General features: G+C 35.6%; 1 protein-coding gene across 1 annotated transcript in view; it reads left to right on the plus strand.

Annotated features, from left to right (window-relative positions):
- Nucleotides 1-27,847, plus strand: part of NUP54 (nucleoporin 54) — a 72,809-nt gene that overhangs the window by 41,712 nt on the left and 3,250 nt on the right. The window contains exon 9 of the mRNA XM_077143138.1: nucleotides 7,414-7,521. Coding sequence (XP_076999253.1) covers nucleotides 7,414-7,521 — 108 coding nt within the window. The remainder of the gene's footprint in view (nucleotides 1-7,413; nucleotides 7,522-27,847) is intronic.

Consider the following 27,847-nt stretch of genomic DNA (forward strand, 5'->3'; position numbering starts at 1 on the left):
CTACATTAGCTGAATCCCTCAGATTTTGACATATTTTCATTTTTATTCCATTCAAAACATTTTCTAACTTCCTTGAGAATACATTTTGACTGTTGAATTTTTGAACTAATGGATTATTTAGAAGTACGTCTAATTTTCAAGTGTTAGAAGATTTCCTTGTCATTCCTCTTTATTTCTAGTCTAATTATTTTATGGTCAGAGAACATACTTTGTATGAATTTTAATTCTTTTAACTTTGTTAAGGCTTATTTAGGACCTTTAAAAGATGTTGAATTTTCTGTTAGTATCAGTGAGATCCAATTAGTTCGTAGTATTGTTCAATTTTTCTGTGTTATTGATTTTTCTGTTTTGTATATTGTTGAAACAGAAGAGTTGACGTCTCCAACAATTGTGGATTTATCTATTTCTCCTTTCAGTTCTATCAGTTTTACTTAATATATTCTGAAGCTCAGTTGTCCAGTACATATACATCTAGGATTATTGTTTTCTTGGCAAATTTACCTTTTATTATTATGTAATCTTCTTTATCCCTGGTAGTTTTCCGTACTCTAGAGTTTACTTTATGTAATATTAATATAGCTACTCTAGCTTTGTTTTTTTTTCTTTTATTGTGAAATATAGCATATGTACAAAAAAGCAAAATACATTTTAAAATACAATGTAACAAATAGTTATAGAACAGATTTCAGAGTTTGGTATGGGTTACAGTTCTACAATTTTAGATTTTTCCTTACAGCTCCTCCAGGATACTGGAGTCTAAAAGAAATACCCATATAATGATTCAGCACTCATATTCACTTCTTAAATCCTATCTTTTCTAACTCCTCTTTCTCCTTTGATCTTTCTCCCAATCTTTAGGGGTATTTGGGCTATGCCCATTCCAAGTTTTTCATGTTGGAGAGAGGTGTCAATAATATGGGATGGGGGATGGAGCTTAGTTGATGTTTTGCAGAGACTGGCTCCTCTGGATTTCAGGACTTATCTGGCCTAGGAACCCATCTGAGCTTGTGGGTTTCTGGAAAGTAATTGTAATGCATGAAACTTTTGTAGAATCTTAGATAGAGCCCTAGGTGTACTTTAGGGTTGGCAGGAATGGTTTTGGTTGGGGTTTGGCAAAGTATGATAAATAGTAATATCTAACTGACCTGACGCTTGCCTAAGAGTAGCCTCCAGAATAGCCTATCATCTATTTGAACTCCCTCAGCCACTGATGCCTTTTTTTGTTGCATTTTCCCCCCTTTTGACCAGGTAAACATTGTTGATCCCACAGTACCAAGGCCAGGCTCATTCCTGGGATTCATATTCCACGTTGCCAGGGAGACATTCACCCCTAGATCTCATGTCCCACGTAGAGGGGAGGGTATTGATTTTACCTGCAGAGCTGGGCTTAGAGAGAGAGAGACACCACATATGAGCAACAAAAAAGGTCATCTGGAAGTAACTCTTAGGCATAATTCCTAGGCTTAGCTTCTCTGTAATATAAATAAGCTTCATAAGAGCAAGCCTCAAGATCAAGGCCTTGGCCTGTTGACTTGAAGTGTGTAATATTTGAGACTGTATCAGGGGTTTCCCCCAGTGGTAAAATTTCATAGTTGCATATTTTTTCTCCCGTCCCTCAAGGAACTTTGCTAATACTTATAAATTTTCTGCTCAACATACTCTGGGATGGATGTGGGTATTATATTAAACTGTACATAATTACAAGCCTGCATTCTCATTTTGGACTCCATGTGTTTGGGTTGTTTAAATGAACTATCCAGACATGTTGAGTTAGTTTATGTGCTACAGAAAATTGAGGTTTTGGACAAAATAAACCCCTCTTCATTTGGTGTAACACAGTAGGTGAAGTTATAAAATACAGACCATGTCCTTCTTACTCCTGTATTCTGGTTTACCTTAGTCCCAACCTGATCATTTTAGCTCTTTTCTCTAATTGAAGCTTGATCTGTTTTCAACTTCCTTAACAGTTATTGTATGTGGCAGTGCTGACTTTCAGACCTGCAGAACTCCTGCTCTTGAGTCTTAGGTGTCACACAGGAACCCGAAGTTCCAGGGAAACACCAGTTTATACACATGTATAGCACAGCCTCTCAAAATCTAGACAGAACGATTATTAGCTCTGGACTAAATGTGACTGTTATAAGAGCTTACAATTTAGGACCCAATTTTCTTATAATTATTTTGTAAAAAAGACTGTACAGTATTTGCTCTTTTGTTTCTGGCTTATTTTGCCTCACATATTGTCTCCCAGGTTCATTCACCTCGTTGCATGCCTCACAGCTTCCTTTCAGTAGCCACACGATACTTGATTATATGTATTATATACCAGAGTTTACCATTCTACTTCTCACTCCATGTATCCTTCATACCCTCCATTCTTGGGGCATCATTTAAAATGTACAAAGTCAATAATCCATGTTTCATCCTCACTTAGTTGTATAGTCATCAGCACTCTCAATTTTAGACAATTTTCATTGCTCCCAAGAGAAAAATAGCCATAAACACACCCTCATCAAATAGAAAATCCAAACCTCCCCTTAACTCTTGTCCTTCCTCCTCAATTATTTAACCCTGTTATTGCTTTGGTACTTTTGATGTCCTCCTGTAAAACATAAACCATAGCATGCAATAGTAGTTTTCCCCCTATACCCTGATATTATTTACTCTTTGTACAAGAGTCATACCTTTGAAGTAGTTCATGCAAGAACTTATATTTGTTGTGTTAATTAGTGGGATTCATGGATCTATATATCCCCTTTTAATCATATTCACCTTCAATATGGTAGTATAAATTATAGACCAATTAACAAACTGCCTTCATTTGTATCCATTCTGTTAAAGTTCATCCTCATTAATCGTTCACTCATCTCTAACTTCTGTGTATCTCTAGGGCCCCTATATTCTGTATTATAAGCCTCTGAGTTTCTCTTTACCAGTGTCATAAAAGTGAAATCATACAGTCTATCTTTTTGTATCTGGCTTACTTTTTACTCAGCATATGTCCTTAAGGTTCATCCATGTTGTCATATGCTTCAGAACTTCATTTCTTATTGCCACATAATACTCCATCATATGTATGTACATTTTGTTTATCCACTTGTATATTGATGGTTACTTGAATTGTTTCCTTCTTTTGGCAGTTGTAAATAGTGCTACTATTAACATTGATGTACAAATGTCTGTTCATGTCCCTGCTTTCAGCTCTTCTGAATATATAACTAGTAGTGAAATTGCTGGGTCATAGGGCAACACGGTATTTAGTTTTCTAAGGAACCACAAAACTGTCTTCCACAGCGGCTGTACCATTATACATTCCCGCCAGCAGTGCATAAGGGTTCTAGTTTCTCCACATTCTCTCCGACATTTGAGGTTTCCTGTTTAATAGCGCCCATTCTTAATAGGTGTGAGATGATACCTCATTGTAACCTTGATCTGTATCTCTTTATAGCTAGTGAAAATGAGCATCTCTTCATGTACTTTTTAGCCATCTGTATTTGCTCTTCAGAAAAATGTCTATTCATATCTTTGGCTCATTTTATAATTAGATTATTTGTTCTTTTATTGTTGAGTTGTATGATTTCTTTATGTATACAGGATCTTAAACTTTTATCCGACATGTGATTTCCAAGTATTTTCTCCCATTGAGTTTGTTACCTTTTTGGCAAAGTCTTTTAAGGCACACAAGCATTTAATTTTGAGGAGTTCCCATTTGTCTCTTTTTTCTTTTGTTTTCCTATGCTTTGGGTGTAAAGTTTAGGAACCTACCTCTTATTAGTAGGTCTTGAAGATGTTTCCCTGCATTTTCTTCTAGGATTTTTATGGTACTGACTCTTTTATTTAGGTCTTTGATCCACTTTGAGTTCACATTTTTGTATAGGGTGTAAGGTAAAGGTCCTCTTTCTATTTTCTAGTTTTCTTTTGATTAGTGCTTGTATGGTATATCCTTTTCCATCCTTTTACTTTTTTGTGTGTGTATGCTGTATGGCAGGGGTCACATTTCATTCTTTTTTCCATGTGCGTATCCCATTATTGCAGCACTATTTGTTGAATTTTTGTTTGTTTTGTTTGTTCAGTACCAGTTCTACTTTTCACAGCCTTTGCAATGCTGTTTAGATCCATAGCATATGTGTCATCCAGTGGCCAGTCAGGGAATTCATAAACAACTGTATGCAGTCGCCTTCCTTAGCTCCTCCCTCATTTCATTCTTCCCAGTACTTTGCAGTTTTCCCTGAGGCTCCCAGTATCGGTCCTCTAGAAGGCTGGGTGTTTATTTGCCCTGCTGTTTTGTATACTTCCTGCCAAGTTTGCCTCTGTCTATGGGCACGTAATGAGAGGACAGGGATAGAAAGAAAAGCAAGTGCGTTTTGTCCCACCCTCTTTGAACTGTCGTTCCTGCAGGAGGATAGGACGTTCCCTCCTTAAGATTAGGCTTCTACAGGCCCCCATGCTGTTTCCGTCACAGGATTGGGGAACAGGAGGTACAAAAGAACTGAGAAAACAAATTAAAAAAACAATGGATCTCCTCTACTCTGAGCTGTAGGAGCCCCCTCCACCCTGACCCCAACCCCCAACCCCAACCCCAACTTTTATCTCCTTATACCAGAAATAGGCTTCTCTCGGAGCTCTTTGTCAGTGCTGATACTCAATTGCAAGTTTTGAGCTGTACTGAAACCAGAGCAGGGAATACCAGAGGGAGGAAAATGGGGAACTCACTGCCGGCTCAGTGATATCTTCAAATTCTGGTCTTCTCCAATCATTCCACTACTATTTAATTTTCAGAGTCCTCAGATAGCTGCTTCATGAGTTCTGTCCAAATTTCTAGCTGTATTGAATGGAGAGATAGAGAGGTGTTTGCTTAGGCCATCTTGCCCAGAACCAAAATCATTCACATCTTTTGCCAGTTCTTCTGTTGGGTTTCCTGTCTTTTCTCTATTGAATTGCAAGAGTTCCTCAGTTATTCTAGATTTTAATTCCTAGTCTGTTTATACCATTATAAATACCTTCTTCTAGTTCATCCTTTGTTAATTCTGTCTTTGGTGTCCTCAATTGAATAGCTATCTTTAATTTTAATGTAATGATATCTATCAGTTCTGCCTTGTGATTTTTTTTAGGTTTTTGTTTAAGCAATCATTTTTCACACTGAGGTTTAAAATACAGTCTCCTACATTGTTTTCTAATGCTTTAGAATTTAATCTTTCCCATTTCGTTCTTTTATCCTCATGGAGTTCACTTTTACAGTATGCAGTATAAATCCGACTTTATTTTTCCCTTTAAAGTAGGTCAATTTTTAAAATACTATCCATAAAAATTCAGTACTTTCCCCTAAAATATATCAAAATATTTCTATTATATATCAAGTTTCCATGGATACATGGTCTATTTTTAGACCCCCTCTTATGTTTCACTGGTCAGTTGATCTGCCCTTAAACTCATTCCATTTTATTTTTACTTTTATTACTTTGTAGTTCATCTTAGTATGGGAGGGTGAATCTCCAGTTTTTGTTCTTCTTTTCAAAGTTGTCTTAGCTCTTTGTAGCTCTGTATTCTTCCACAACGGTTTCAGAGTCCACTTGTCAGAAAACTAGACTTTTGGTTGGAATTTCATTAAATGTGCAGATTAATTTGTGGAGAATTGAACTTTAATATTAAATAATTTCATCCATGAGCTAAGACACTAAGATGTGTCTTAGTCATTCAGGTCTTTTAATAATTAAAATCATTTAAGGGTGGGTCACAGTGGCTCAGCAAGTAGAGTTCTCACCTGCTGTGCTTGAGCCCCCCAGGCCTGGGTTTAATTCCCGGTGCCTGCCCATGCAAAAAAAAAAAAAAAATTTAGAATACTTCTCTTTAAAAATCTTGTGCATTCTTTCTTGAGTTAAGTCCTAGATTGTTTTAGTGTTTGTCAGTGTTGTGAAAGGAAATGTTTCTTTTTTTTCCCTTCCTATACTATACTTCTAGTGTAGAAGAATCTATAACTAATTTTGTTCAGGAACTCTGGCTGAATTTTCAGAACTGGGGTAGGGAGGTGCCTAGGTTATATATGTAAAGCATGATCATCTAATTTTTTCACTTCAGCATAGCTTAGGATGGAAAATTTCTTTAAAAAGTAATATGGGCAGGCAAGCATACTAAAACATGTCTTGTACATTCTTCCTATCCTTTTTCTTACAGCATTTTAATATAAGCCAATGGCATAGTGATAAATTATGCTTGGAACAGTTATAGGATTAATTCTGATTGGAAAGCTTTAATGAAATGGGGTTTTTAACTCAGCCTTTAAGGTTACTTCATTAGACAAAACAGTGGGGTTTATGCCAAGCAGAGGGTATAAGCAAAGATCCAGGGGCATAAAAATGTATTGGGTTGTGTAATTAATATCCTTTTCTTCTCCACTCTGATCATTTTCTCCAAGTATTTCATAAGAATTAATACTGGACCATCTTTTTAAAAGTATATAGCGACAATTAGTTGTAGAATAGAGTTCAGAGTTTGATATGGGTTACAATTTCACAGTTTTAGGTTTTTATTTCTAGCAGCTCTAAGCTACTGGAGGCTAAAAGAAATATCAGTATGATTCAGCACTCAAACTCATTTGTTATACCTGACCTCTGTATAACTCATCATCACCTTTGATCTTTCTCCCACTCTTTTGGGGTATTTGGGCTATGCCTATTCTAGCTTTTGCATGTTGGAAGGGGCTGTTGATAATATAGGATAGAGGATGGAACTAACTGATGTTCTGGAAGGGCTGGTCCCTCTGCATTTCAGGACTTAACTGGAGGTTGTAGGTTTTGGAGAGTTACCCTAGTGCATGGAGCCGTTGCAGAATCTTATATAATGCCCTAGGTATTTTTTAGGATTGGCAGTAGTGGTTTTGGTTGGGGGTTGGCAAGTTATGATAGGTAGCAATGTCTAACTGAAGCATGCATAAGAATGATCTCCAGTGTAGTCTATTGACTCTATTTGAACTCTCCTAGCTGCTGATACATTATTTGTTACACTTCTTTTTCCCCTTTCAGTCAGGATGGCATTGTTGGTGCCAGGGCCAGGGCCGTGCCCATCCAGGGCTAACTGTCTCTTAAAGCCCCTCTTGGATGTCATCATATAGATCTTAGCTTTCCCCATTCACAGTTTAGTTGGTGGCTCTATTCCATAATATTACTTCAAACTCCTTAAAATTATTCTCAGATAGATATTTTTCTATACTCTTTCCCAGATTTTTGAGTGCTACTTTTAAACTTTTAGATGTATTGAAAGGGGAAAAGATTTATAAATACAGATTTAAAAGCAAAGATTTTATATTTTGAGCGATGAATCTCAGGCTTACCTTAGAATTTGACTTTGCATCTAGGTGTACTTGATAAATAGTTGTGATACCTATACTTGATCTATATCAAAAATTTTTTTTGACAGATCATATCTGAAGATATTAGTGAGTTACAGAAGAATCAGACCACAGCTATGGCCAAAATTGCACAATACAAGAGGAAACTCATGGATCTTTCCCATAGAACTTTACAGGTAATAATTTGGATCTTTATTTTCAAGGTTTATTTAAAAATTTTTCAGCTCTAGAGAAAATTAATAATTTGCTACATTGTTTTTAAGTTTTTTCTTTTCCTTTCTTTTTTTTGGTGTTATCTTTCATCTTTTGAAAGTAAGTTGCAGACATTGTGACACTTCAGTATTCCATATAGAACAGCATATTTAGATCTCCCTAGTTGTCTCAAAAATGTCTTTTATAACTTTCTTGGTTTTCCTTATTCAATCAATGTTCATGTGTGTTTTATGATTATATATTTTTAAATCTGGAAGAATCTGCTTACTGTTGGCATGTTTTAATGCAAGAGTCTGGGCCAGTTTTCTTATACACTGCCTCCATTCTGAATTTGTTTGTTTTCATATCTTTTAACTTTTTCTTATACTGACTTTTTTTTCTGAAAACTGGAAATTAAGTTTGAGAATCACATTAAGCATTTTTGGCATGAATCCTTCATAGGTGGTATATTTCACATTGTGTAATATTAATAGGCCTATAATTTTAGAATGTTTCCTATTAACAGTGTCAAGTTTGATCACTTAGTTAAAGCAGGAATTGTCAGATTTCTTCTTTGTAATTAGTACATAATCTGTAGTATAATACTTGGGCACCATGTGAATATTTTTATTCGCAAGTAACTTCATTTGGTGTTTTAATATTTACATTGATGAAGGTTGCCTGATTTACTTATTATATTGGAAGTCATAAAGTAATTTTATAATTCTTTCTTTCTATATTTCTTAGCTGGCATTTCTGCATACTGAAAGCTTTCCTTTAATGTGGAATACTTATAAAAGCAAATAAACAGAATTAAAACTTCATTCCAGTTTGTTTCACTAAAAAAGAATTGATTAATTCTGTCTGTGGATTCATCCATTCTGGATATTTCAGATGAATGGAATCATATAATAGGTGTTCTTTTGTGACTGGCTTCTTTTACATAGCATGTTTTCAAGTTTCATCTGTGTTGTAGCATGTATCAGTACTTCATTTTTTTTATTATTGAAAGATATTCCATCGTATGAGTACATCACTTTTTTTTGGGGGGGGGGGGTGGTCGGGGTGGTGCATGGTCCAGGAAAGTACATTATATTTTACTTATCTATTTATGGATGGGTATTTTGGTTGTTTCCTTATTATTAAATACGTTGTGAACAGCCATGTGCAAGTATTTGTGTGGATATACTTTAATTTCTCTTGGGTCTATACTTAGGATTGGAATTGCTGGGGCAAATGTTAACACTGTTTAACTTTCTGAAGAACTGCCAAATTGTTTTCCAAAGCACCTGTATCATTTTACATCCCCAATTGTTTGCTTGTTTTCAAAATTTATAATCAGTGGCACTTATATAATCACAGAGTTGTGCATTCATCACCACAATTTTAGAACATTTTCATTATTCCAAAAAGAAAAAAAAAACCTGCCTCTTAGTAGTCACCTCTCCATCTCTCTATATTTCCTAGCTCTACATAACCACTAATCTAAATCTGTACAGATTTATTTATTTTACATTTTATATAAATGGAATCATACAATATCTAGTGCTTTCATCTGGTTTCTTTCACTTAGCATTTAAAAAAATTTATTTTTAATTAGAGAAGTTGTAGTTTACAAGAGTCATATAAAAAATAGTGTTGCCATATACTCACTTGTTGTCATGTTGCATTGTTGGTACCTTACAGGTAATGAAAGAATATTAAAATATTATTGTTAACTATGTCCATAGTTTACATTAAATGTAATTTTTGGCCATATATCACCCTATATTAATACCTTGTGATAGTAACATACATATGTTATAATTCATGAAGGAACATTCTTCTTTTTGTACTATTAACCACAGTCCATCATCCACAACAGGGTTTACTGTTATATAGTCCCATGCTTTGTCTTTTAACTTTCCTTTTAGTAAGATACATAACCCAAAACTTCCGCTTTCAACCACACTCACAAACATAATTCAGTGTTGTTAATTACACACAATAATGTGTTGCAGTCACCACTATCCATTTCTAAACATTTACAATCAACCTAAATAAAAATTCTGCACCAATTAAGCATCAGTTTCTGATTCTCTACCCTGGTAACCTATATTCCTTGATTCTAACTCAGTGAGTTTGCTTATGATAATTACTTCATATCAGTGAGATCATAGAATATTTGTCCTTTTGGTTCTGTCTTATTTCACTTAACATAATGTCCTCAAGGTTCATCCATGTTGTCACCTGCATCGGGACTTCATTCCAGTTGAATAATATTCCATTGTATGTTTCTACCACATTTCGTTTATCCGTTCATTAGTTGATGGACACTTGAGTTGCTTCCTTCTTTTGGCTGTTGTGAATAACGCCACTATGAACATCAGTGTATAAATACATGTTTAAGTCCCTGCTTTCATTGCTTTGGGGTGTATTCCTAGAAGTGAGATTGCTGGGTTATTTGGCAGTTCTATACATAGCTTTCTGAGGAGCCACCAAACTGTCTTCCACAGATGCTACGTCATTTTACATTGCCATCAGCAGTGAATGAGTGTTTCTGTTTCTCCACATCCTCTCCAGTACTAATTTTCCATTTGTTTTAGTAGCAACCATTCTAATGGATGTGAAATGGTATCTAATTGTGGCTTTGATTTGCATTTCCCTGATCGCTAATGATGTTGACCATCTTTTCATGTGCCTTCTGGCCATTTGTATATCGACTTTGGAGAGATGTTTATCTACGTCTTTTGCCGATTTTTTAATTGGGTTGTTTATCTTTTTGTTAAGTTGAAGGATGTTCTGGATATTAAACCTTTATTGGATATGTGGATTCTAAATATTTTCTCTCGTTGTGTAGCTTGTCATTTTACTTTCATGATAAAGTCTTTTGAGACACTAAAGTTTTTAGTTTTGATGAGGCCCCATTTATCTGTTTCTTTTCTTGCTTGTGCTTTGGATATAAAGTCTACAAAACATTGCTAAAAGAAATCAAAGACTTAAATAATGAAAGGACATTGCATGTTCATGGACTGGAATAAATATCATTTCTACCCAAATTCCAATCAAAATTCCAACAGCCTACTTTGTAGAAATGGAAATTCCAGTTATCACATTTGTTTAGAAGGGTAAGGGGCCCCAAATATCCAAAAAGAACTTGAGAAAGAAGAAAGAAATCACAAGACACACACTTCCTGACTTTAAAGCATATTACAGAACTACAGTGGTCAAAACAACTTGGTACTGGCATAAAAATTGGCGTATTGACCAATGGAACCAAACTGAGAGTTCAGAAATAGAGCTTCACATCCATGGCCAATTGAATTTTAACAGAATTGCTAAGTCCACTCATTTGGAAAGAATATCTGTTTAACAAATGGTACAAAATACCCATATGCAAAAGAATAAAGGAAGTCCCCTATCTCACATCGTATGTAAAAATTAACTCAATTTGCATTAAAGACCTAAATATAAGACCTATTTGTCTTTAGTTCCAAAACATAATCTATAGAAAGATTTTTCTAATAAGTAGAGATGCATAGTATGCTAACTGAAAGAAGCCAGACTCAAAAGACTACGTAAAGCCTGATTCCATTAATATGACATTCTGGAAAAGGCAAACCTGAAGGGACAGACAACAGGGATGTAGTTTTCAGAAGCTGAAGGTTAGGAGAGATGAGTGAACACAAGGGGCTTGAGGAAACTTTTTTGGGGTGCTGGAAATACTCTGTACCTTGATTGTGATGGTGGTGGTTACATGACTGCCTGAGTTTATCAAAATTCCTAAACCTGTACACATAAAAAAGGTGAATTTTATTGCATGTGCATTTACCTCAATAAATCTTCTCAAAAATACAGAAATTCTAAATGAAATATTAGCAAAGAGAATCCAACAATTTATCACATTCTAAAATAATATACTGATCTAAGAAAGATTTATTTCATCTGTCAACATAATTTATTTTATCAGCACATTAAAAGGAAAATAAATGGTGCACTTTAATTGAGATTGTGGGAAGATGGTAGAGTAAGAAGCTTCAGAAATTAGTCCCTCCACTGGAACAAACTGTTAATAGGCAGGAACTATCTGAATCAACTGTTTTGAAACTCCAGAGTCCAGTACAGTGTACAGTGAAGAATGGGAGAAAAGGGCTGGTAGATACCAATAAATTATTCTGTCTGCATGGCGGCTACTATTGCCCAGCCCCCACTTTTCTGGCAGGCAGCAGTAGGATGTGGTTCCAGGTATAGCTTGATGGTACCAGAAAGGGATATAGAAATCCACCTATCCAAGATCAGGCTAGTTGATGATCATAGCATTTGACAAGCTACTTCAGATTGCTGAGGGCCCAGCTCTGAGGGCAGCCATTGTTCTAACCCACCCCAGACAAAGGCAGCATAAGAGACTTAAAAACAGTACATTTCCTTAGAGTTGTAGAAGACAGTTGAAGGGTTGCATTTGCTGGGCAGGTCAAGAAAGTGCAGCTTTGGGGAGCTATGGAAGAAGCTACTGGTGCTTTCCTGGCCCTTCCCTCATGTCCTTGTCTGGGCAGTTTGGGAGCAGCCAGCATTCCCTCTGTGGGTCCCTTGCTTTATTCCGGCTGGGATAGATTGACATGGGGAACTCTTCTCCAGTCTGTTCCTCCCATCCAGGAAAAAGCAGCTTGAGAAAATAAAAGCATATAAGAAACAAGATGGTGGGCCTGGGGTAAAGTCTACCTGCGTTAAGTTCAGTATTAGAATACCAGGAGAGGGAGAAGGTCTGTCTCTTGGGAAATAGAAGGAGCATTCAAACTCCTGAAAATAGTGGAAGTCCCAAGCCATCAGTAGGCACAAGTCCAGGACAAGACACAATTTCAGCAAAGACGAAGAGAACCCTGCACTTTGCATTTGCCTTGGGAAGACGTTTCTGATAGGATGGTTGACATTCAAGAAAATCTCTGTCACATCAGCATCTGATCACAAGCTCACAAAATCCGGGAGAAAAGGACAAGCAGATAGGAGCCCAAGCCCACTGGTTACCAGTGTTCAGAGAAAGCATCATCCTTTTGATGCCTTAATTTGGAATTTTCCTGGCCTTAGAATTGTTAACTTGTAAGTTAATAAATCCCCATTGTTAAAAGCCAGTCCGTCTCTGGTATGTTGTATTCCATCAGCCTTAGCAAACTGAAACAGCAACCAGTAGGTAAAAGGAAATCACAAGGGAAATTAAGAAATATCTTGAGGCAAATGAAATTGAAAATAGAACATACCAAAATATATGGGATATAACAAAGGCTGTGCTGCTAAGGAAATGTATAGTTCTAAAAACTTACATTAAAAAAGAAGAAAGACTTTGAACCAGGGACCTAACTTCAAAATCGGAAGAACTGGAATTAAACTATACCCATAGTGAGCAGAAAAAAGGAAATAAAAAATATTACAATGGAGATGAAATAGAGAATAAAAAAATAAAATCAAGAGTCTATCAAAACATGAATGCAATTGACAAATGTTTAGCTAGACTAACAAAAAAAGAAGACACAGATGAATGAAATCACAAATGAAAAAAGGGGTTTATGCCTACTAACCCCACTGAAATAAAAAGGACTATATGCCAACAAATCAGATAACTCTGAAGAAATGGAAAATTCTTGGAAACATAAAAACTACATAGACTTACACAAGAAATAGAACATCTCAACAAACCAATAATTAGCAAAGATTGTATCAGTAATAATAATAAAAAAAAGAACTCCCAACAAAGGAAAAACCCAGGACCAGATGGCTTCACAAGTCAATTTTAAACAAAATTCTAAGAATTAATACCAATCCTCCTCAAACTCTTCCAAAAGACTGAGGAAGGAATATCATTAACATAGTGACATAAGACATTCCCCTGAAAAAACTCCCCAAATATTCAGTGAATATAGGGGCAATTTCCACTCGAGTAGAACTCTGGAGAACAATAGAAACTGGAGAAGGACTCCATAAATGCTGAATCAAAGGGACAAATATCAGGTAGGAACCTTATGTCCCATACCTTCTGGTCCTCTTCCCTTCCCCCCCACTCTGTCCTGCACAGCTTGGTTTTCTCCAGAGGCATCGGCCCTGTTCCCTCCCACCGGGGACACACTGTAGAGAAAGTATAAGTAGTTAGTTGGAACCCCATACATATCCAGGGTCAGAGACGGAAATCCACAGAAACCCAGGGTGGAGCACTAGTTGCTAAGAGCACTGCATACAAAAGTTGCGCAGGAGATGGGGAAGAGAGAGAAACCGTGGCTGAATGGCCACCAAGTGCTTGACTCACTCATGCCAGTTACTGTCCGCTGGACTCCATAAATTCAAAGTGAACTTTTTGGAGTGTCACACCTTTCTGAATTGATCTCATCATACTCCTTGGGGCAGGATACCCTAAAGGGGAAGAAACCAGAGGCAGAAAAACCTCACTGGGGAAAAAAAAAAATTAAGGGGTTTAAACTGAACTGTTGTGAGACTGGAGAGTCCCAGAATTGAAAATGAAATGGAAATGGAACACTGAGTGAGAGAGACAACTTAAATAAATAATAGAAGCTGGGGGAGAAAGTTTGCATAACGAAAGTTGATCAAGATTCCCAGAGAAAGAACAAAGGAAGCTTCCTCCTGGAGTGAAACAACTGCACAAAAAGTGCAATCTTAAAAATCATACCACATATACAGGGGAAGAATCAGATGAAGAATAGCTGAGAAAACCTGATCAGTTACTTGGGCTATTCAGAAGTTACAGAATAAGTTGGACCAAGTATCAAAGAAGTGCTTTAACACAAAACCAATAACAAAACCTTAGACAAGAGGGAAAAGCTGAGCTTCAGAGTTAACTCATCAAGTGCCTAGACATCAGCATAAAATTACAAGTCATACTAAAAACAGAAGGTATGCCTCAGTCCAGGGAACAAAGTAAAACTTCAGAGGAGACACAGGATTTGGAGCAACTAATCAAAGAAATTCAAACAAATCCAAATCAGTTCAGGGAGAGGACGGAAAACATGCATACAGAGATAAAGTGTTTTGAGCAGGCAATGTGTGAGCATAAAGAATTTGAGTAATAAAAGAAATTAATTATGGGTATAAAGGCAAAGAGTAGAGATTTGAAGTACACTAGCAGCATAGAAGATTTAAACAGGCAGAACAAAGAATCTGAATTAGAAGACAAGACTGTCCTGATAATCACAATCATACAGTGAGAAGAAGAGGTAGAGAAAGATTAGAAAAAGTTGAGGCGTGTCCTAGGGATTTGAGTGGCAGCACAAAGTACACCAACATACACGTTGTTCTACTTTGCTAGCTGCTGGAATGCAGTATACCAGAAATAGAATGGCTTTTAAAAAGGAGAATTTAGTAAGTTGCTAGTTTACAGTTCTAAGGCCAAGAAAATGTCCCAATTAAAGCAAGTCTATAAAAATGTCCAAATTAAGGCACCAGCAAGAGCTTACCTTCACTCAAGAAAGGCCAGTGAGGTTCAGGCTTTCTCTCTGAACTGGAAAGGCACATGGTGAACATAGCACCATCTGCTAGCTTTCTCACCAGGCTTCTTCTTTCATGACACTCCCCCGGGGACTTATTTCTTCTTCATCTCCAAAGGTCTCTGGCAGCGTGGGCTGTCTGCTTCTTGTGGAGCTAAAAAGGGAATCTCCAAAATGCTTCCTTTTTTAAAGAATTCCAGTAAACTAATCAAGACCCACCTGGAATGGGTGGAGTTGTGGCTCCCTCTATTCAAAAGTTAATACCCGGGCGGGCCGCGGTGGCTCAGCGGGCAAAGTGCTTGCCTGCTATGCCGGAGGACCTCGGTTCGATTCCCGGCCCCAGCCCATGTAACAAAAACGGAGAAACAGAATACAATAAAACAAGAAAATGTTTAAAAATGTTTCCCTTTCTTCCTTCCTTCTCTCTGTCTTTCCTTTAAAAAAAAAAAAAAAAAAAAAAAAAAAAAAAAAAAAAAAAAGTTAATACCCACAATTGGGCAAGCCACATCTCCATGGAGATAATCTAGTCAAATTTCCAGCCTGCAGTGCTGAATAGGGATTAAAAGAAGCTGCCTCCACAAGATTGGAATCAGGATTAAAACATGGCTTTTCTGGGGTGCGTAATCCTTTCAAACCAGCACACATGTCATGAGTGTCCCAGAGGAAGAGAAGCAAAAAGGGGTAGAAAGAGGAAATGAGGAATAATGGCCTCAAGTTTCTCAACTCTTATAAAAGTTATACATGTCCAAGAAACGCAGTGTACTTCAAACAGAATAAATCCAAGTAGATCTACTCCAAGACATCATATAGTGAATGAGAATGTCAAATATCAAAGATAACTAGAGAATTCTGAAAACAGTAAACTTCCAGCCAAAATTCTTCATCTGGCTAAACAGTCCTTCAAAAAATGTTGGAGAGTTGAAAATATTCACAATAAAACAGAAACTGAGTGTGTTGTCAACTGAAGGGCCTACCTTACAAGAATTACTCAAGGGAGTTTTTCAGGTTGAAAGGAAAAGACAGTAGAGAATGACTCAGAGTACTATGAAGAAATAAAGATTCAGAGAATATGAATGCTATTTAAGCTAAGTTGGTATCTGTTCTAGTTTGCTAGCTGCCAGAATGCTATATACCAGAAACGGAATGGCTTTTAAGAGGGGGAATTTAAAAAGTTTCTAATTTACAGTTCTAAGGCTGAGAAAATGTCCCAATTAAAACAAGTCTATAGAAATGTCCAATCTAAGGCATCCAGGGAAAGATACCTTGGTTCAGGAAGGCCAGTGAAGTTCAGGGTTTCTCTCTCAAGTGCAAGGGCACATGGAAAACACAATCAGAGTTTCTCATCTGGAAAGGCACATGTTGAACATGGTGTCATCTGCTAGCTTCTTCTCCTGGCTTCCTGTTTCATGAAGCTCCCCAGGAGGCATTTTCCTTCTTCGTCTCCAAAGGTCGCTGGCTGGTAGACTCTGCTTCTTGTGGCTATGTCGTTCTGCTCTGCTCTTTCTGAATCTCCTCATTCTCCAAAATGTTTCCTCTTTTATAGGACTTCAAAAACTAATCAAGACCCACCCAAATGGTGGAAACACATTTCCCCCAATCAAACAACCACTCTTGATTGGGTTACATCTCCAGGGAGATGACCTAATTACAGGTTCAAACATACAGTATTGAATAGGGATTATTCTGCCTTTATGAAATGGGATTTAGATTAAAACATGGCTTTTCTAGGGGACATATATCCTTTCAAACCAGCACAGTATCTTTACAAATTAGTAGGTTATAGAGGTATTTTGTGCACTATAAACCCCATGGTAAATATTTTGAAAATATATAGAAACAGAAATAAGAAAGGGATCAGTTAGATACACTGAATAGAAAAGGAGGTTGCTATAAAAGAAAGGAGAGGCAAAAATAATAATAAAACCAAAGGATAAAATAGTTGAAGTACTGCTTTTACAGTAATAACACTGAATGTTAATGGATTAAACTGACCAATCAAAAGGCACAGACTGGACGAATGGATTAAAAAGCATGATCCAACTTTACATTGTATATAAAAGACTCCCTTCAGACCCAAAGACATAAATAGGTTGAAAATGAAAGGCTGAAAAATGATATTCCATGCAAATAGTAACCAAGAAAGAGCTAAGGTAGGTATAATAATATATGAATAACAGCCAAAAGCTGTTATAGTAGACAAAGAAGGACGCTATATGAATAAAAGGGCAATCCACCAAGAAGAAATAACAATCATAAATATTTGTGGAAACTAGTATAAGTATTTGTATTAATCGGTATATAAGGCAAACAGTGTCAGAAGTGAAGGGAGAAATAGACCCCTCTACAGTAATAGTTGGAGACTTCAATACATCACTCCTCTCAAGAGATAGAACACCTAGATGAAAGATCAATAAGGAGGCAAAGATCTGATTATATGATAAATGAACCAGATATACACAGATCGTTGTACCATGAAGCAGCAGGGGTATATATTCCTCTGAAGTTGTACATGGATCATTTTCCAGATAAACAATATATTGCATCACAAAACAGATCTCAATAAATTGTAAAAGCTAGAAATTCTACAACACATCTTGTCTGTCTACAATGGAACAAAGTTTGAAATCAATAAGAGGTGGAGAACTGGAAAATTGACAGATGTTTGGGAGCTTTATAACACACTTTTATTAAACAATCACTGGTTCAGACAACAAATGGCAAGGGAATTCAGTAAAAATCTTGAGATGGAAATGAGAACACAACATATCGAAACTTATGGGGGGCAGCACAGGCAGTTATGAGGCAGGGCATTTGTAGCTCTAAACCTTACGTTAAAGAAGAAAGGGGTAAAATCAAAGCCTTAACTGCATACCTAAAGGAACTAGGCAAAGAACAGCAAACTAATCCGAAAGCAAGCAGGAGGGAAGAAATAATAGATTAGGACCTATTTTTAGATCCTAATCTATTAAAATAGAATTAGCAAAACCAAAAGTTGGTTCTTTGAAAAGATCAAAATTGAGAAACCTTAGCTAGACTGATAGAGAATAAAAGAGAAGATGTAGATTAAAAAAATCAGAAATGAGAGTGAAGACATTACTCCTGATCCCATAGAAATAAAAAGGATCATAAGAGGATACTATGAACAACCGTATGCCAACAAAATAGACAACTTTTATGAACAAATTCCAAGAAACAGCCTTAACTGATTCTAGAAGAAACAGAAGACCAATAACAAGTAAAGAAATTGAATCAGTCATCAAAAATCTCTCAACAAATAAAGCCCAGGATCAGATGGCTTCACAGGTGAATTTTACCAATCATTTCAAGAAGAATTATTGCCATTCCTGCTCAAACTTTTCCAAAAATTGAACAGGAGGGACATTACTCAACTCATTCTGTGAGGCCAAAATCACCATAATACCAATGCCAGATAAAGATATCTCAAGAAAAGAAAATCACAGACATATATCTCTTATAAATACAAATGCAGAAATCCTCCACAAAATACTTGTAAACCAAATTCAACAGCACATTAAAATAATTATACAGCGTGGTCAAGTGGGATAGATCACAGGTATGCAAGGGTGTTCAACATAAGAAAATCAGTTAATGTAATACATCACACTAACAAAATGAGGAAAAGTCACATTATCTTCTCAGTAGAGGCAGAAATATATTTCACAAAATCCAGCACCCCTTCTTGATTAAAGATACTTAGAAAAATAGGAGTAGAGGAAAGTTCCTCAACATGATAAAGGGCATATGTGAAAAACCCACAGCTAACATGATACTCAATTGTAAAAGACTGAAAGCTTTCCCTCTAAGATCTGGAAGAAGTCAAGGATGCCCACTATCACCACTGTTATTTAATATTGTGCTAGAAATTCTAGCTTAAGCAGTTAGGCAAGAAAAAGAAATAAAAGGCATGCAAATTGGAAAAGGAGTAAATCTTTCACTGTGATACATGACAAGGTCCTAATATACTGAAAATCCCAAGAAGTGAACAAAGATATGAGAGGAAATAAATAAATTCAGCAAAGCGGTATGGTACAATATCAAACTCCAAGATAGGGAGTGTTTCTGTATGCTAGCAATGAAAAAATCAGAAGAAGAAATCAAGAAAAAATTACACTAACAATAACAAAAAAGTCAAATTTCTAGTAATAAATTTTGCCAATGATATAATGGTGTTGTAAACAGAAAACTACCAAACATTGCTAAAAGAACTCAAAGGAGACGTAAGTGGAAGGACGTTCTGTGTTCATAGATTGAATACCAAATATTGTTAAGATGTCAATTCCATACAAAGCAATTTACAGATTCAACATAATACCACTAAAAATTCCAACAACCTTCTTTCAGAACTAGAAAATCCAGTTACTAAATCTATTTGAAAGGGTCTTCTCAAAAAAGAATGAAGTTGAAGTAATTCATATTTTTTGTTCTTAAAACTTATTTTAGAAGCACAGTAATTAAAACAGCATGGTAACAACACAACAGATATGTAGACCAATGGAGTTGAATTCAAGAGTTCAGAAGTCAACCCTCATATTTATGATCAGCTGCTTTTTCACAAAGGGGCCCAGTCTCTTCAATAAACCATTATGGGAGAACTGGGTATCCATATGCAAAAGAATGAAGTAGGTCTTGTATCTCACACCATATACAAAAATTAACTGAAAATGGCCCAAAGACCTATATATAAGAACCAGGACTATAAAACAACTTAAAGAAAATGTAGGAAAGCATCTTCAGGACCTTGTGTTAGGCACTGGTTTCTTTCAGTTTTCACCCAAAACACAAGCAAGAAATAAAAAATAAATGTGACCTTAATAAAAATTAAAAGTTCTATGCCTCAGAAGACTTTAACATGAAAATAAAATAATGTAAACAATGAGAGAAAATGTTTGGAAACCACATATCCAATAAAGATTTAATAAGCAGAATATAGAAGGAATCTTTCCTCTCAATAAAAAAGATAAACCCAGTTTAAAAATTGGCACACATTTTAGACATTTCTGCAAAGAAGATATACAGATGGTAAAAAACACATTAAAAGTACTCAACATCATTAGCCATTAGGGAAATTCAAATCAAAACCATGATGAGATAATATTTCATACCTACTAGAATGGCTACTGTTAAAGAAGCAGAAAAGTTTTGGAGAGAATGTGGAGAAACAGGAACCCACATTCATTGCCGGTGAGAACGTAAATTGGTGCAGCTGCCCTGGAAGAGAGTTTGGCAGTTCTTCAAAAAGTTTCCTATAGAATTACCATATAACCTGACAACCCCACTTCTAGGTATATATCCAACAGAATTGAAAGCAGGGACTGAAACAGATACTTGCACACTGATGTTCATAGTTACATGATACACAGTTGGCAAAAGATGGAAGCAACTAAATTGTCCATCAACTGTTAAATGCATAAACAAAAAATGGCATATATATATGTATATATATAGAATGGAATCTTCCACTGTATAAAGGAATGAAGTCCTCATTCATGCAGCAAAATGGATGAATCTTAAAGACACCAAACTGAGTGAAATAAGCCAGCCACAAAAGGACAAATATTGTATAATCTCACTGATGAGAAATAATTAGTATAAGTATACTCAGAATCTTGATTGTAGGTTACCAGGTGACAAGGTGGGAATAAGGAATTGAGAGTTAAGACTTAAAATGTAGAGAGTTTGTGTTTGAGACTTTGGAAAAGTTGTGATGGTAGCACAATATTGTGAACACAGTTAACAGCACTGAATTATGTTTTTGAATGTAGATAAAAAGGGAAAATGTTAAGTTGTGTAGTACTAGAATAAAAATGTTTTTTAAAAAATCCATGGAACTGCACAACACAAATAATGAACCCTAAGTTAAACTATAGTCTATAGTGAAATACAATAATAAAAATGTGCTTTCATCAAATGTATCAAATATACCACACCCAGGCAAGATATTTATAAATGGGTGGCAGATGGGAATCCTGTATGAAATGCATTATTAATAAAAACAAAAAAATTTTTTTTAAAAAAGGCAACTATTAGAAAGATTATCAAAAAACAGCAGCAAATATTCTAAATGTCAAAATGCTAAAATCATATCCAGGAAGTAGACACTGATACCCAGATTGTCATTACTTAATGTTTTCTTGGAAGTTCAAGAGTAGGACCAAGGATATTAAATAAGTATTATACACATTGGAAAGGAGATTTACTGTATCTCTTTTTTGACAATATGATTGTATTTCTAGAAAACCCAAGGGAATAAATAGAATTTTTAAGATACTATAATAAGAATGGAAACAAGATGTGTAAAAAATCCGCTTTACTTTATATTACAAATGGAAGTAGGAAAATATTCTATTCACCATGATGAAAAACTGTAAAATAGGAATAAATGTTTGAAGAAAGTACAAAATCTTAGTGTGAGATTTATGAGGGAAGTAAAAAAGATCTGAAATAAGGACTTTACAAATGGATAGTGAAACCATATTAAATGAAAAGACTATATACAAATAGCCACTTTTCAATTCCAGATATTTAAAATGAATTCCACCTTTTAAAAAATTAGTAAAATGATTTTAAAACAGTAGATGTTTGAGACTAGCTTGTAGAAGGGTTGAGAGACGAAATGGTGAGGTGGTTATCCTACCACATTTTAGAATCAGTGATCATGTAATTATGTCAAGGTTGGTATTGGCATAGGATTAGACTTCCTGACATAGTTGCAAGTATATATGAAAATTTAATATATGATAAAGATGAAAGTTCATTTTAGTGGGCTTATTTAGTAAATAATGCTAGAGTACCTGGCTATCCTTCTGGAAGAAAACTGGTCATTTTATCACACCATATACTAAAATAAACTGAATTAAAGTTTTAACTGTAAGAAAATTATGAGGCTACATACATGACCTAGGTATTGAGGAGAACTTTGACCAGAAAGTCAGTACTTGTAAAAACAAAATTGGATACATAAGAATTAGAAAATTTGGGATTAGGAAATGATACCAGAAGGTATTTGTTAATAGGTTTTTTACTCTACTGCTAATACTGATGATAATGTACAAAGTGATCCTATCATATGACAAGAAAACCTAGAAAGATGGACAAAGGTTGTGTGAAAGCAGTTCACAGAATGGCAAATGTGAGTAATTCTTAACCATCAAGATGCTCCTTTAACTTACTAGGAATCAGAAAAATGCAAATTGTAGGAAAATTGAGGTTCCTGCTAACTCATCAGATCAGTAGAAATTCACAGCAACAATACTTCACAGGAATGTGGGGAAATGGGTTCTCTCACATGTAAGCTTGTGACTCTAAATTGTTAGGATCTTCTGGGAAAGCAATGTAGCAGCTTCTGTTAGAACTGATAAGACATGTACTTTTAAACCTAGCAGTCTTATTTTGGGGAATATATACATATATACTTATTAGAGCATTGTTCATAGTGTTAAGGCTAGAAATAAGATACATGTCCATCAATAGAGGAATGACTGAATAAACTATTGGTTAATAATGTATGGTGAAAAAAGAAACTAGGGCCATTATAAAATACATTGAAACCAATGAAAAGGAAAAAATATACAAAAAATATAAGATGCAGTAAGAGTTGTACTCAGAAGTAAATATGTAATTGTAAATACCCATATTAAAATAGAAGAAAAATCTGAAATCAACAACTTTACCCCTTACAAAAGTAGAAAAAGAACAAACTAAACCCAAAGCCAGCAGAGAGAAGAAAAATAATACAAATTAGAGGAGAGAAAAACAATAGAGCAAATCATTACAGTGGCAGAGTGGTTTGGTCAATTGTTGGAGTAGCTTTGCTTCTTGGCTGCGGCTCTTCATTGGGGTAGCCAAAGCAATGTATCAGTCACAGAAGTGGCCTAAGACTTCGGTTTTAGGTAGAGGAAAATCACCTGAACCACCAAGCATACTGTTTGTAAATCCACAGGTGGGAAAGTTCCCTGCAAGTAGCTGGCCACCAAGACTGCCCAGAAAATCAGCCCCTCTACTGGTGGGGTGAAAAAAAAAACATCATCATTACGGGCCTGGAACTGTTGTGCTTCAAGAGATTTGTCGTTACCAGAAGTCAACCTAGCTTCTGATCTGGAAGCCGCCTTTCCAGAGGTTGGTTAGGGAGATCGCCCAGGATTTCAAAACTGACCTGAGTGAGGTTTTAGAGCATCCCATTGGTGCACTTCAGGAGACTGACTAGTGAAGTATACCTGGTGGGTTTATTTGAAGATACCATTCTGTGTGCCGTTCACATGAAGAGTCACCATTATGCTCAAATATATCCAGTTGGCTCACCAGATACAGGGAGAGCGAGCCTAAGGGAAGGCAGTTTTTATGGTGTTTTGTAGTAAATTCTGTAAAATACTTTGGTTTAATTTGTTTCTTTTTTTTGTAAGAAATTGTTTATGTTGCATTTGCACTTAAGTAATTCCATCTTTCACTCAGGATGAATGCACAGTGACAGTCCACAGACCTAAGTAATGTGAATGCTGTTGCTCAGAAATGACAGGTTGCTAATATGCAGAAGGGGTGGGTGATGTTTCTTTTTTGGGGGGGAGGTGATTTTTTTTTGCTTCTCATGATGCATGTTTCTCTATGTTAATGACTTGTTGGGTAGATATTAAGGTACTAGAATTGATAAATGTGTACTCAGTCCTTTTGCAGTAAGGACTATGAGTTGATCCAAATGTTTAACAATTAGGGCTGTTAAGTCTCATCATACATCACTGTGATTGAAGGTTGGCTCTTTCAAGGGTGAAGATAAAAGTTTTAACCACAGCGTAACTTAGTTTTTTTTTTTTTTCTTAAATAAATCTGGCAGCTATAGAATACACTATGTGCATTTGTAATAGCTATTTTTTATATTGTAAAGTCAACATTTTAAAATTAAATGCTTAACATTTAAAAAGTTAGCTACAGTGACTAAGGAGAAAAAAGATGCAAATAACTAAAATCAGAAATAAAATCATTATTAACAACCTTACAGAAAGTAAAAGGATTATAAGAGAATACTATGAACAATTGTATACCAACAAATTAATCTAGGTGAAAAGTACAAATTCATAGAAACACACAAATTATAAAAACAGATTCAAGAAGACATTAAAAATCTCAGTAGACTTTTAACAAGAGATTGAATCAGTAATCAAAGACTTCCCAACAAATGAAACTCCAGGACAGGATTGCTTTACTGCTGAAATCTCCCGAATATTAAAGAAGAATTAACACCAATCCTACTCAAACTTCCTTTCAAAAAAATAGAACAGGGAGGAATATTTCTTACTAGAGTACTGTATAAAAGCCAAAGATACCAGAATGAATAAAATACAGACTAGTATGCCTTATAAACCTTCAACAAAATACAACTGAGTCCAACAATATATTGAAAGGATTATACATCATGACCAAGTGGGATTTATCATAGAAATACAAGCTTGGTTCAACAAATGAAAATCAATACAAATGGAACAAAAGGAAAAAAACCCAAACATGATTATTTCAGTTGATGCAAAAAGTGATTTGACAGACTTAAAATGATTTTATCACTTTCATGATAAAAATGCTCAGCATACTAAGAACAGAACAGAACTTCCATGGCAAGATAAAAGGCATTTATGAAAAACCCACAGCTGAGAACCTGAAAGTTTTCTGTGTAAGATGAAGAACAAGGCAGGGATGCCCACTTTTGTTTCATCACTTCTGTTCAACATTGTACTAGAAGTCCTAGCCAGAGCAATTAGGAAAGAAAAGTAACAAAAGGCATCCAAATTGGAACGTAAGAAGTAAAACTAATTTTGTTTGCAGATGATATGATTGTCTTTCTGGACTGTGCCATAGAATCCACATAAATAGAAATACTAGAGCTAATAAATGGATTTAGCAAAATTGCAGGCTACAAGATTAACATGGAAAAATCAGTAGTGTCTAAGTATACCAGCAATGAAGAATTAGAAGAAGAAATTAAGGAAATAGTTCCATTTACAATAGCACCCAAAAGAATAAAGTACCTAGGAACAAATTTAACAAAGGAAGTAAAAGACTTGTACCCTGAAAACTACAAAACAAAAAGAAATTAAAGACCTCAGTAAGGATATCCTATGTTCAGTGATTGGAAAATGTTATTAGGATAGCAATACTGACATTTGTGCTTCAAATGATATATACATACATACTTTATATATAAATGTGAAAAGACAGCCTACAGAATGGGAGGAAATATTTGCAAGTCATTTTTCTGATAAAGGTTTAATATCCAAAAATTATTAAGAACTCTTACAATTCAACAAGAAAAAGACAAACAATCCAATTAAATATGAACTTGGATCGACATTTTCCCAAAGATATACACATGGCCAATAAGCACATGATGGGGTGTTCAACATCACTAATCATTAAGGTGATGCGTAAATCAAAACCAAAATGAGTTACCACTTTCCCGCACTGGGAAGGTGGGAAAAGAAAATGGAAAATAAGTGTTGACCAGGATGTAAAGAAATTGTAACACTTTTACATTGCTGGTGGAAATATGGAGTAGCTGCTGTGGAAAAGTTTGGCAGGTTCTCGAAAAACTAAACAAAATTCCCATATCACCCAGCAAGTCCACTCCTGCGTACTTACCCAAGTGAGGTGAAACCATAGGTCCACTCAGAATTCTGTACCTGAATGTCTATAGCAGCATTTCTCCTAATAGCCAAAAGGTGGAAACCCAAATGTCCATCAACAGACAGATGAATGGATAAGAAAATTAGCATATACATGCAATAGAGTATTATTGTCATAAAAAGGAACAAGGCACTGATGCATGATATGGTTGGATAAACCTTGAAAACATTATGCTAAGTCAGAGAAGCCAGACACATATTGGCTGATTCCTTTCATATAGTGTATCTAGAATAGGTAAACCCGCAGAGACAGAAAGTGGATTAGAGGTTACCAGGGGATTGGCGGGGAATAATCACTTAACTGAATACAAGGTGTTTTTATGGAGTGATGAAAAAGTTTTGAGAGAGAGGTGATAGTTTCATAACGTGAATACACTAAATACCGCAGAATGGTATACTTCAAAATGGTTAATGTTTGTATATTACATGGACATCACCTCAAAATAAGAGACAATGCATGAAAAATTTTGCAGTTATTAAAAGTACCAAATTAGAGAATGATTTCCGTGAGATTAGTCTGAGAAAAAATGATGTATATAATACCCACTTTATTTTGAAATTAGATAGTGACCTGTATATGAGAGACATGATGGAACATGGGATAAAAATATAGAGGGACTTATACTTGGTTATTGACAAGGTAACTTGGGGTTGATGAGTAGGAGCAAAACAAGAAACCTCTGCCTTTAGAGATCACTGTGCAAACTACCTCACCTAATTAAAGTTTGAAATTTTAATTTTAAAAAAAATTGCAGAATGATGTCTGTGCTATGGTTTCATTTTAACAAAAGTTGGGAAATATGCACTCTTTGTTTCTTGTATGTATGAGAATGGAGGAAAGAATCCACATAAGTGTGTCAGCATTGTTTGTCTCAAATGTGGGAGACAGAATTTGCATTGCCTTTATATACCGTCATTCTGTTGTCTCTAAGCACATATTGCTTTTTTTTTACATTTAAAAAAAAATTTATTAAAAAAATTTAACGGAATAAAACATTAACATATATAATCAGTAATTCACAATATCATCACTTAGTTGCATATCCATCATTTCTTAGAACATTTGTATCAATTCAGAAAATGAAATAAAGACAATAGAAAAAGAAATAAAACAAAAACAGAAAAAAAAGATTATACCTACCATACCCCTTACCCCTCACTTTCATTGATCACTAGCATGTCAAACTAAATTTATTTTAACATTTGTTCCCCCTATTATTTATATTTCATATGTTCTACTCGTTTGTTGACAAGGTAGATAAAAGGAGCATCAGACCAAGGTTTTCACAATCATACAGTCATATTCTGAAAGCTATATCATTATTCAATCATCCTCAAGAAACATGGCTACTGGAACACAGCTCTGCATTTTCAGGCAGTTCCCTACAGCTTCTCCATTACATCTTGAATAACAAGGTGATATCTACTTAATGGGTAAGAATAACCTCCAGGATAACCTCTTGACTCTGTTTGGAATCTCTCAGCCATTGACTCTTTGTCTCATTCCACTCTTCCCCCTTTTGGTCAAGAAGGTTTTCTCAATCCCTTGATGCTGAGTCTCAGCTCATTCTAGGATTTCTGTCCCACGTTGCCAGGAAGGTCCACACCCCTGGGAGTCATATCCCATGTAGACAGGGGGAGGGTGGTGAGATTGCTTGTTGTGTTGGCTGGAGAGAGAGGCCACATCTGAGCAACAAGAGAGGCTCTCTTGGGGGTGACTCTTAAGCCTAAATTTTCAGTAGACTTGACCTATCCTTTGTGGGGTTAAGTTTCATATGAACAAACCCCAAGACTGGGAGCTCAGCCTGTAGCTTTGGTTGTCCATACTGCTTGTGAGAATATCAAGAATTCAACTTGGGAAAGTTGAATTTCTCCCCATTCTCACCATTCCCTGAAGGGGACTTTGCAAATACTTTTCCACTCACTGATCAAATCACTCTGGGATTCATCAGGGCATCACTCTGGACAAACCAACAAAATCTCATGTCCTACCTGAGATTCCAAGTACTTATGGTGTTCAATCAAACTATCTACATAAATTATATTAGGAAATGCACTAGTCAAAATATAAATTTTGTACCAAATAAACATTTTTTTCTTTAGTCTTACACGTAAGGTGAAATTTTAAAATGTTACTATTTTCAATGACATTCCTTTGTTCT

The sequence above is a fragment of the Tamandua tetradactyla genome, chromosome 24 (assembly GCF_023851605.1).
Source record: "Tamandua tetradactyla isolate mTamTet1 chromosome 24, mTamTet1.pri, whole genome shotgun sequence".
Taxonomy (NCBI): Eukaryota; Metazoa; Chordata; class Mammalia; order Pilosa; family Myrmecophagidae; genus Tamandua; species Tamandua tetradactyla.